The sequence below is a fragment of the Sarcophilus harrisii genome, chromosome 4, assembly GCF_902635505.1.
Source record: "Sarcophilus harrisii chromosome 4, mSarHar1.11, whole genome shotgun sequence".
NCBI classification, from domain to species: Eukaryota; Metazoa; Chordata; class Mammalia; order Dasyuromorphia; family Dasyuridae; genus Sarcophilus; species Sarcophilus harrisii.
Window position 1 is genome coordinate 219,674,104 of NC_045429.1, and position 12,930 is coordinate 219,687,033.

Genomic DNA, 12,930 nt, shown 5'->3' on the forward strand with positions numbered 1-12,930 from the left:
GTGTTGTAAATGTATATTCCATGATTCTCCAGGGAGTTAGGGAAAAGGATCATTCCCCACTTGGGGATACCTAAAAGTGTATATCCTGCAACCAGAAGGTTAATCAAACATGTTAGGTGAGACCTAGTATCTCCAAATAAAAATTTATAGATGAAATTGCCTTGTCTTGTCAGAATTTATATTATAGAACTACCCTGATGGCTAGTTCTTCTAATTACACAGAAACTTTTCCTTTCCCTCTTCACATTCTTCTTAACCTGTTTTGATCTGGCTTCCAAGTTTATCATTCCACTGAAAACCACTTTATTTTATGATAATAATCAGTGTACTCTCACTTACAAAATCCAATGGTTTTTTCTCACTTTTTATTCTCCTGGATCTTTTTGACATGTGATGACTTTCCCTGCATTTTCTCCTTAGGTTTTAGGGACACTACTCTCTCCTAGTTCTCCTACATATCTGATAGCGCCTTCTCAGTCTTTTTTGTGGGATCCTCCTCTATATAACACTCTCTAACTGAAGGTCCCTCAAGGTTCTGTCCTGAGCCTTCTTTTTTTTCTTCCTTCATACTACCTCACTAGATATTCTTATCAATTTCTATGGATTTAATTATTGTCTCTAAATACCGACATTCACAAATCTACTTATCCTGCCCCAATCTCTCTTCTGACTTTTAGTCTTACAATTTCAGTTGCCTTTCAAACGTCTCTAATGGATGTCTTGTAGACAAATTTAATGTGTCCAAAACTCCTACCTTCTCTATTATACCATTTTCCCAATCTCTCAAGTTCACAGTTTAGGAATCATCCTCAGCTCTTTACTCTCTCACTCTCCTTATCCAGTCTGTTGCCAAGGCCCATCAGTTTCATTGTTGCAACATCTCTCATACACGCCCCCTTCTTTACTCTAGCACTGATACCACTCTAGTGCAGACCTTCATCACCTCATACCTGGATTATTGCAAAAGCCTTCTAGTGGGTCTGCCTGTCTCAAGTCTTTTCCCACTTCATTCTACCCTCCATTTAGCTGTCAGTGATTTTCCTAAAACACAAATTGACTATATCACCAACCCACTGAGTATTGTCTACTCAGTAAACAATAGTGGCTCCCTACTCCCATGACCTAATGAAAAATGTTCTCTTTGATATACAAAGCCTTTCATAAGGTGGCTGCCTCCTGTCTTTTCAGTTTTATTGCACTTTGTTCCCCAGCACATATTCTTTGATCCAATGACACTGGTCTCCTGGCACTTCTAAAAACGAGGCATTTATCATTTCTCAGCTCTAGATATTTTCTTTGGGTGTCCCTCATTCCTGGAACTCTCCTCATTCTATGTTACCTCAGGGGAGCAGATTTGATGCTTACTTTTTTAAGGGTATAACTTAAGATTTTTTTTGTACCTCAGTGATCTCTCAAGGTTTGATAGTATACTGCTGGCACAGAGCAGATGGAGAACTCAGAATATAGTGATCAGTGAAAGAATAAAATAAAAAGTGCTCAGCATAGAACAAAAGAATAACCTACAAAGAAGCAAAGATGGAAGGTCATGAATATAAGACATTATATTATATGTTATATATATTATATATACCCTCTCAAAATGGAAATTTATTGTTTACATATTTTGAATCCTTCCTGTTCTGCTAGACACATTACAATATTTTCTTTTGTTTTTCCTTTTTCTGTCTATTTGGTTTTTTCTTACTTTGTATTTAGGTTATAAATAGGTTGTTTTTGTTTTGTTTTTTTTAAGAAGGAAACTATGCACTAAATGTGCATAGTAAAGAAAAACAAATTCTTATGGGGCAGTTAGATGGTGCAGAGTGGATAGAGCTTCAGCCCTGGAGTCGGGAGGATCTAAATTCAAATACAGTCTCAGACACTTAACATTTACTGGCTATGTCACCCTGGGCAAGTCACTTAACCGCAGTTGTTTCATACACAAAAAAATTCCTATTGTGGCCATGTCCAAAATTGCATAGACCTTAAGTGTGGAAATAGGTGCACAATGATGCTAGATAATATTTTGTATTGTATTTGGGATCAAAGAATATTGTTTTGAATCCCCTGGGAAAAACATAATGTCCTTGAAACCTTCTGTTTCCTGATATATAAAATGAGGGTGTTGGACTAGAAGGCCTCCAAGGTCCATCCTATTCTTTATAGAGTTATTAAATTTTCCAAGCATTTTTTGTGCATTTTCTCATGATCCTTAAAATCTATGTGATCAGTGCTATAGGTCTAAGTCTCACCATTTTAGAGATGAAAATTTGAGGCTCAAATAAGTTAAATAACTTGCCCATGATCATTCAATACAATTTATGTATATTGAAGGTATAATATGAACTTGGCTAGGTCCTTCTTCAAGTCCAATATTATTTCTGCATTGCCCAAATAAATCTATCTTAAATTAAACTCTATTTTTAGGGAAAAAATGCAGTATATAAAGATTATAATCTGGCTTCTATCACAACACTCTACTGAAACTGCTCTCTGATAATGATCTTATTCTCCTTGAACTGTGATATCTGAAGTTTTTGACCATCTCATCCTTTTGAATGTCTACTTCTTTCTTTAGAAAAATATTTTTATTATTTTTTCTTAACTCCTAAAACTATTTTTTTTCTTTCTCTTGTTATTTCCTCATCTCCTTATACTTCTTGAGCCATAGGTATCTTAAAAAGGTTCTTTTAATTTCCTCCTCCTCCATCTATTTTGTAAGGTAAATTATCACTTACATTCATATGACTTCCTAATCTCTACATCTAACTCCAGTCTCTTTCCCAGATATTTCGTTTCATATTTCCAGCTACATACTATATTTCCTTACTTGAACGTCTTACTTATTCATTCCATCCCACATCAGATTCAATATATCCAAAATTTTGGTTCTCATATTCTTCCAAAACACTTGGCCTTTTACATAACTTCTATATTTCTCTTGATGTTATATTCCCAGTATCCTTTTCACCTAGGCTCTGAATTTTAGAGTCATCTTTGACTCTCTGCTCTCAGTCTTTAGATTTTCTAAGCTCCTGAAGGTAGAGATTTACATAGAGAAGTTTCAGTTCTCTATGAAATAATAAGATAATTATTTAAAATCATTTTTTCATAGTAACTTTTTAAAGAATTAAATTCTGATTGCACTTATTTTTTAGACAGTGCTACAACAAGTATTTGAAAATGGTGCAAATTATGGATTAAAAAGTGAACTTTTTTCTGATCTTCCCCAGAAGAAGGTAGTGGTTGAATTTAGGTGAGTATATATACTTAGATACTAAACAGTTCATATAACTAATTGAGAAAGTACTTTTCAGGTTGGTGCTTTGCAAACATTAACTACTTTCATATTATTTTAAAGTTGGGAGAATCTCAAAAGCAAAGCATTTAGGATCTGAGGTCATAGTGCATTATATAAGACATGAGTTTGTAGATAATCAATCCAGATATTTTTTCACTTGTTAGATTCTTTGTCTTTTGTCTTTTTAAAAAATAAAGTATCATTTATTTTCTTAGTAAAAGAATGTTTCTCTGCACAGCATTCTTTTGAGATGTGTTGCTTATTATTATTCTTAGAGTACAAAGCTTTATGCAAAATCATTAAAATATTAGTTTGGGTTATATAGTTACTTGAAATAATCTCAGTAGTTATCCTTACAGTTGTGTTTGTGGTCTATTTTTAAACAGCCAAAGAGAAGAGAATATCCTACTAGTGTATAGTTGGTCATGAGACAATATTTTAAAAATGCTTTAAAATACATGTTAGTTTTATTTCTATAGTAAATAAAGAATAGCAGTAACAAATTCTTATTTTTCTATTTGGAAAGTCAAAAAATGTTATAGATAATTTTTTTAAGTTAATATTTCTGTGGGAGGGCTTAAAAATAATAGCCATTGAATATGAATTCTTTGAAATGAAAATGAGAATTCTTTGAAAGAAAAAAATAGGCCACACTCACATGTTATATAAACCTGATTTGGGGAAAATGACTAGCCTCTAATCAAATGCTTAGTAAGTCAGAAAACTACTTAGTAAAGGGACCAGAGAAAAGGAAATAAATGGCTTCATGGATAATTTCATTCTGGTGATATTGAACTCTCGATAAATAGCCTATTCCATTTTTAGGAATCATATCTTTCAAAATGCCTGTTTAAATGTCAAAATAGTCCCCTCCCCTGAAAGTGTTGGGATTTCACAATGACAAATCATCTCTGATTTTCGCATTCTTTTGATTCTAATCATCACACCAATCTTCTATTTTGCTACCTTATTTCTGCTTTAAATAATCTTTTTAAATTTTGTAGTAGACAACGATTTTAGCTAGGTATATATAATGTCATTGTGATTAATGGTGCTACTTTATAACTAATAGGTTCTTTTCAATTAAAGATCATTGTTTCTCTCTGACCTTTGCCTTGTTGACATTTTCCTGAACCTTTATGGCTTTATTTTTGTTATAAATTTATTTTTTTTTGTTACATTTTAAGTTTCAAACTGTCTTCTTCTCATCTTCCCTTTCTTATAATATGGAAGAGAGAAGGCCACAATTTATCACAGATTTATAAATACATGTAAAACTATACTATGTATATTTCTGTTTATCAGTTCTTTCTCTGGAGAGGGATGCCATCTTCATTGATAGGAACTTTATAGTTGATTTGAGTATTATAGTACTCAGAAAGATTTCATTGTTCACAATATTGCTGTTACTGTATACAGCATTATCTTGGTTCTATTCACTTCACTGTTTTAAGATAATTATTTTATTTTTAATTTGTGGAATAAAGCATTTCCATTACATAGTGTTTTTAAAAAAATGATTGCATATGAAACTGCAAATCTGTTATGTACAACTTGCTATTCCTTTTAAATATATAATATTGTATAAATTTCTTTTTTTTTCTTCCCCCACTCTAGAGATAACTAGTATTATACACAAGTGTGTGTGTGTGTGTGTGTGTGTGTGTGTGTGTGTGTGTGTGTGTAAAATCATTCTATACATTTTTTTTAATCAGTTCTTTTTCTAGATGCAGATAGTATCCTCCTTTCATAAGACATTTATAGTTAGTTTGGGTATTTATAATAGTCACAGTGACTTATTCGCTCAAAGTTGTTCTTAAAACAATTTTACTTAACTATATACAACATTCTCTGGTCTTCTCATTTCACTCTTCATTATTTCTTTGCAGATCTATATAGGTTTTTCTAAGATTATTGAGCTCATCATTTCTTTTATAGCATAGTAGTATTCCAGCACAATTACATACCACAATTTGTTTAGCCATCCCCCAAATGATGGACATTCTTTCAATTTCCAGTTCTTTGCTACCATAAAGAGAACTCCTCTAAATAGTTTAAAACATATGTATACTTTTCCTGTTTTCTCTGGTCACCCTGGGAAACATACCTGATAGTAGTATTGCTGGACCAAAGGGTATATGCACAGTTTTATAAATCTTTGGGCATAATTCCAGATTACTCTCCAAAATGGTGGGATCACTTCACAGCTCCACCAACTGTATTAATGTCTACTTTACATTTTTTAAACTTTACACAAAAATCAACTTGTAGTGTTGTATATTTTTTATTTTTGTTTTTTGCAGTTCACCTAATGTTGCCAAAAAATTTCATGTGGGACATTTGCGTTCTACAATCATAGGTGAGTGCTAAAGGTGTCTTAAGACTATGTTAAAAGTCAAAAAACTGTCACTGCTTATTTGTGTGAATATGGACATAATATTTAATAAAATATACAATTTAAATTAAAATATGTTTTCTACTAAAAGATTAAATTTAAAAGTTAGGAAATATTTTCTACAGACTTTTAGTTTGTCAACTTTCTTTTATAGTGTATTCACTAAAACAGAGTACAGAATTCTAGCTTTGGTCTGTTCTGTTAAAAAATTGCAATATAACTATGGTTTTCCTTAGTCTGTATACTAAACTTCTATTAATGCAGCTCAGTATTGCATGGGTTTTCAAAGAAATCTACCATATCATATTATTTACAGCCAAATAAAATCCAGCTTTTTCTTATAGACATCAGTATAGGTCAACTTGTCTTATCAACAAGCAATTGGTTTTTGAACCTAAATTCTTGATACTTTTAATTTGGATAAATAAAATTTTGGGAGGCCGAATATCAGAGTTAAAAGTGAATGAATGGATGGATGAGCTATGATTAATGCAGTCATGTAGGCAGACAAAAATAGAATTTTTGTCTTAACAGAACTGAGATTGCCTATTTAATGAAATATAATTAATTGCTTGGCTTGTAAAGATAACTAAGCAAATCCAAAATAAAACCCATCAAACATGATAGAAAAAAGAATGCTGCATTTATTTTCTTACTGTCCTTCTTCTGCCTCTTTTCCTTCCCTCCCTTTTGCCCTTTTCTTCGCTCTCCCTGTGATTTTATCAGTATAAGAAGTTCCTAATAGGAAGTTTTTCTGCTTATGGAGAATAGTATCTCTTCTGCTGTATACAGTCTTAGAACATGAGGCCTTGATGTCTGATTTATCAGACTGATAAACCCAGTAGGGATAAGGGGTGAGATTTGATCTACTACACTAAGTTGGGATACTATGCAATTTTTAAAATACCTTATTGATGCTTTATTTTTGATATTACTGTCAGTTCTCAATGACTCCTCCATAATCCCCAATACTCTCTTTAGTAACAAATAAAATACAGTTATGAAAAACAAGTAAACATTTAGACAAATGCAAACCTCATTCTGCATCTGTAGTTGATCACTTTTTAGCTCATACTGGTCATTTTATTGTTGATTTCCTTTCTGTCTTATTGTCATCATCACATAAATTTTGTCCTGATTCTTCTCACTTTGCTCTTTATCAGTTCATATGAGTCTTTATGTTTTCCTGAATTCTTCTGATTTATCATTCTTTTATAGAACAGTAATACTCAGTTGGATAGGTATAGCATAATTTGTTCAGCTTTTCCCCATTTAGTGAGCTTTGTTTCCATTTGTTTACCTCTGCAAAATTACTGGTGATGAATAATTTGTTCTCTATGAGAATCTTCCCTCTGTCTTTGACCTCCTTTGGATATAGTCTGGTCATGCATAAAAGAATATATACAGGTTAGGTATTTTTTGAGTTAATTGCAAATTATTTTGTAGAGAAGGAAGTACTTCATAGTTCTAACAGTACATTACCGTGTTTGTTTTCCTGTAGCACTTTTAACATCTTCATTCATGTAGTTTTTGAGAGGCTTGTACATTACTTTTTTTTTTTTTTTTTTTTTTTTTTTTAAATTTAATAGCCTTTTATTTACAAGATATATACATGGGTAATTTTACAGCATTAACAATTGCCAAACCTCTTGTTCCAATTTTTCACCTCTTACTCCCCTCCCTAGATGGCAGGATGACCAGTAGATGTTAAATATATTAAAATATAAATTAGATACACAATAAGTATACCCGACCAAAACGTTATTTTGCTGTAGAAAAAGAATCAGACTCTGAAATATTGTACAATTAGCTTGTGAAGGAATTCAAAAATGCAGGTGTGCATAAATATAGGGATTGGGAATTCAATGTAATGGTTTTTAGTCATCTCCCAGAGTTCTTTTTCTGGGCATAGCTAGTTCAGTTCATTACTGCTCCATTAGAAATGATTTGGTTGATCTCGTTGCTGAGGATGGCCTGATCCATCAGAACTTGTACATTACTTTTTAAAACTTCCTGTTAATATATCTAGATCACTTATTATTTGAAATAGCAATTTTTTTTTGTAGTTGTACCAGTTCTCTAACTATCTTGGATATTAGACCTTAATGCTATTTGCTATGAAGATTTTTTTTTCCCCTAATGGGACATTTGTGATGGTGCTTACAACCCTTTAATTTTCAAGGAATGAAGGTCTAATCCTTCTGAAGGGGCTTTTGAGGCCTTAAAAATCTTTTATAGAGCTGGTGTCATCAATTTCTTTTCAAACAGGATTTCACCTTTGGAAATTGATACTTTAGATATTGTTTTCTCTTTGGATTAGGTGGCAAGGAATAGAGGAGAGATTGGCATCTATATGATCCTGTAGTTGGCAGCATCATTGTCTTTTCAGATAGTATTATAGACAGTTACCAACATTGAGTGGAGGATTAGAATTGTCTCTTTTCTTTGCTGGAAGTGTCTCCATACAGGCAGCCAACTATACACTGAGTACTCATCTTATGTGATGACATATCTGATAAATGTAGATGGTAGTAGTCCCCATGAGGAGGTGGTTGTGTTTCATTAGTTCTCTTCTGAGACCACTGTTGCTTTTCCATTATTCTTTTTAGTTTCTTTTTAGTAGTCTTTTCATTTTTGCTGTCTTCATTATATATATTGTTCTTTTGGTTTTGCTTATTTTACTCCCCAGTTCAAATCATATTTCATTTATCTGAATTCTTCATATTTGTTATTTCTTCCTGCACAATAATATTTCATTATATTCAGGTGTGATGGTTTGTTGTTGTTCAGTCATTTAGTCCTCTCTGACTCTTCATGACCTTATGGACTATAGCATGCTAGTACTGTCCTTGAGGTTTTCTTGGCAAGGATACTGGAGTGGTTTGCCATTTCTCCAGTGGATTAAGGCACAGGTTAAGTGACTTGCCTATGTTCACACAGCTAGTAAGCATCTGAGTCCAGATTTGAAGTCAAGTCTTCTGATTCCAGCCCTAGCACTCTATTCACTGAATTGCCTACCTGCTTTCTGGATTCATGTACCACAGGTTTTTTAGCCCTTTCTTATTAGGCAGGCACTCACTTTAAGTTCATGGATATTACTGAGTGCTGCTGAATGTTTTGATGTTCATTACCTCTTTATTTCTGATTTTGATCTCTTTGCCCCTAGTCATTTATATGAAGTTCTGACTAACCAGCTTTCTCCTGTGTATTATTATAGTTGATTTCTTAAAATCTAAATGTCAGTTTTGACATTGATTCTTCTATTACTGTCAGGTTAATAGCTAGAGAAGATTGCTCTTATTGCCATCTGTAGATTAGGAGGGAAAATCAGAAAGAGACCCAGAAGAAAGAAATGTAATATTCCAGGTATGGTGTGGTTATAGATTGTATTATATTATGCTTTCCTCAGAAGAGAGCAAGGTCCATAATGCTGTGATTGAAAGGTAGGGGCTCAAGAAAGAAATAAAGCAAACTATTTATGAGTTGCCTTAGATGAAAGGGAGTTTGTTTATAATTTACTGGAGGTTGCGTAAAGCACAGCAGAAGTTACAAGTCTTCTTCCTTGTCTGAAATTGACTTAGTAATTGCTAAATTTTTACAAATCCTACTAATAAAGGAAATTCTATTGATGTAAAGAAAGTGCAAAGTAATTCCTTGGGTTCTGTCATATAAATAGACAGGGTAATGAATGAACTAGTAAAAAATTAATTTACATGATGAATTTCTAGCAAATGTACAATGTGCTGTGCTAGACTTTTGTTATAGAGAAAAAGAAAGGTGGTGTGCATGAATTGGTGGTAAGAATTAAAAACTTTTGTTAATTAATAGGGAATTTTATAGCAAATCTCAAAGAAGCATTAGGACACCAAGTAACAAGGATAAATTACTTTGGAGATTGGGGCATGCAGTTTGGTAAGTATGTTTGGAATTAAGTTTTTTTTCCTCCCTATTTTATTGTAAAACATAATCTGACTTGATTTTAGTTAATTTCTTATCATTATATTGAATAAAAATTTACTCAGTGAAATAGACCTTTCTACTTGATTTAAAGATTTGGGGGAGGCATATTTGTTTCTCAACAAAAAATGTTATTTTTATTAATAGACAAGCTATAGAGTAAAAATATATAATAATATATATATAATATAATTTATGTCTAAATCAGTATCTTTGTAGACAATCTAGATTTTTATTAAAATTTGAATGGCTTTTAATACTGTTTCTTAAATATAAAGATTCTTATACCAAGAGTATATGAGTAACCAGAGCCACTTTGTTTTCTCTATTGTTCTTTTCCTTATATACCTCTGCTTCTGGCCCCCTGCCCTTCTGTTATTTTAATTTTATCCAGCTAAGCTTTTTTATGCCTCATCACACAGAGTCTGGTCATTGTATCATTTACTCCTGTCAGCATTAAGACAAAGCTGCCATTTTCCATTTCCCTCTGTTCTGCAATAGGAAAGCAGAAGGGAAAGAGAGTAGCAAGCTTCAAAAAGGAACAGTATGTGAAGTAAAATATGTCTAGGAACCTCTGTTATTCTAAAAATATTCATAACTAGAAAAGTTTCAGGTACTGTTGTACTTTGAAGAGGGGAGGGCCAAGATGAACAAAGATTCTGTTCTGTTTTTGAAATCAACAAGAGCCTAGGTTACAATTTATTAAAAATTGTCGACTTTTTAGTAAAGTAATCAGAGACTTTTGAAAATGCTCAACAATCTCAAGGAAAATATGATTTCAAGATATAAACTGAAGTATCTATCAAGTATATAACATTTAATATGTTAAGCATTTGGGAAGGAAAAATGATCATTCATAGAAATCTTCGACAACAGAATGCTGATAACAATCCTTTTGAAGGAGTTTTTCTTTTAACTCGACTGTCCCATTATAAATAGGTAGTACCCTTTGAATTATTAAAATTTTAACTACAGGCTAAAAATATTCATTGCAATATACTTATTATTCTCAGGCTAAGCAATGAGAGATAATACTTCACATTTCACAACCAACTTATAACCCAGGATATTGCTTGTAGCTCCAAATCTTAGCCTCTCTTCTAGCCTTAATGGTCCAATTTCAACAGTTGTCCTCAACTTTTATTATGTTAACTTGACCATATTAGACATTTAACAGTTATTATAGAAGATGTGACCATGGTGTGCCAAATTATAGCTCCAGGATTTTATTATGATAATGCTTCTCCGGAGTACTGCTGTAGTTAATGATCTGCCAGCATTTCCATTATAGTTGTCAGTGTGGAAGAGTAATTTTGGTTGTTTCCGTCATTTATACCCTGTAGAAAGTTTGCAGATAGATCTAAGCACAGAACTAGTTAATGTGTACATAAATGTGTGTGTGTGTATACACACTGTATCTATGTGTGCACATATATCAATATGTGTGCATACAAGTAAATGTTAAAGGATCTTTATTTTTCACATTTATGCTTTTATAGGATTCCAAACATTTTTCCTTTTCTCTCATGATCCCAAATCACAGCCATTTTAAAAAAAATATTGGTGATTATTTAGTAAATTCCTCACTATGGGTCTGTTGTGTACCTATAGTGCCCATACTGTTCAGACTAAATATGTACATGGTATACAGTATGTTCCTTTGGTAAAGCCTCATTAAAAGTATACTTTTAAAACAAAATCCTAACTGCCCTGAACAGCCTGATGTGCCTTATATGTGAAACACCGAAACCTAATGAAAGAATAAACCTCTGATAACCCATTGTCTCTTTGATGATCTACTATAATAAGCCCCTTTCTTTTTAAAATTTTGCTATAGTTCTAGAGGTAAATGGATTTTTGAAAAAATCCACAAGTACTTCTTCCTGTGAAATTATTCATAGTGGACTCATACTAAATATATGTTTTCAGAATAAAACTGTAGAATCTACTGTTACCAAAATATCTTTTGAGCACAAACACAGCTTTTCAGAAAAATATTTTTTTCATCCCTCGTCCATATAAAGATATCTTGCTTTTTTTCATTAAAAACCTAAACTATTATGATTCATATTGGATTACATAATTTATATTCAGATTTTACATTTTATGGACACAACTCTTGATTAGAAAGAATTATAGTTTTGTTTTCCTATGTAGCATGACAAATATGAAAACATGCTTAGAAGAGTTGCACGTGTTTACCATGTATCAGATTACTTGCTGTCTTGGGGAAGCAGGGAAAAGGGAGAAAAATTTGGAAAACAAGATTTTGCTGAGGTGAATGTTGAAAACTACTTTTACATGTATTTGGAAAAATGAGATATCATTAAGAATTATAGTTTTGGCAGAGTTGAAATAAATAGTAATATAAAAAGTTTTTGTTGATGATATTAAGCATGAAATATAAAATGAAATTTCCATTTATCATATAAAAATAATTTCATAAGATACAGTATTTATTCTTCTGGAATTTCTAATCTAAGACCAATAAACCTAAGAATATTATTTGTGTATTAGCTAGGATTTATATTTTAAGGTTTGCAAAGCAATTTACAAATAATAATTCATTTTATTATCACAATAACCCTGGGAGGTAAGTGCTGTTATCCCATTTGACAGATAGTCAAAGAACATTTGTATAGTCAAAAGCATAAGTTTATTTTTAATTCAGCAGAGTTGGAACAAGAAATCTATCTCTGAATGCTTTGAATTATTTCCTTATCCCAGTTATACTGAAAATAACTAAGGAATTTTAATTTTCTAAGGATATTCCTCTTTCTAACTTGAAGTTTTAATATATACATATATATATATATATATATATACATGATATTTATATTTAATATATACATACATGAGATATATACAGCGTACATTTTATACTTAATAAAAAATTAATTTTATGTAATCATCCATGTCATAGATGACCTGATGTATAAGAATGAAGTAAGTATAGGAATTCAGAGAAGTCAGAAAAAAATTGGGAAGTAGAATTATTCTATATTAATTTATACTGAGCATTTATGTTGGTTAGCTTGGATGTGGAGAAATATTGATCATCAAAAGGTGCAGATGTCACACCTTAGTGTCAAGATATTAATTTGGTATAAAAGATAGAGCTTTTTCATAGAAATATATTCTGATTACATGTTCTTTAACATCCCATTTCATATTATATTTATCAATCATTATGTTAGGTCTTTTGGGAACTGGTTTTCAGTTGTTTGGCTATGAAGAAAAACTTCAATCCAATCCTTTACAGCATCTTTTTGAGGTG

The 12,930-nt window shown here is 31.9% G+C and overlaps 1 protein-coding gene across 2 annotated transcripts in view; it reads left to right on the forward strand.

Moving 5' to 3' along the window:
* RARS2 (arginyl-tRNA synthetase 2, mitochondrial) overlaps positions 1-12,930 on the forward strand; it is a 58,946-nt gene that overhangs the window by 14,960 nt on the left and 31,056 nt on the right. For both annotated transcript variants that reach the window (XM_023503106.2, XM_003769269.4), the window contains exons 5-8: positions 3,159-3,256; positions 5,605-5,660; positions 9,525-9,608; positions 12,851-12,927. In XM_023503106.2, the coding sequence (XP_023358874.1) occupies positions 3,159-3,256; positions 5,605-5,660; positions 9,525-9,608; positions 12,851-12,927 (315 nt within the window). The remainder of the gene's footprint in view (positions 1-3,158; positions 3,257-5,604; positions 5,661-9,524; positions 9,609-12,850; positions 12,928-12,930) is intronic.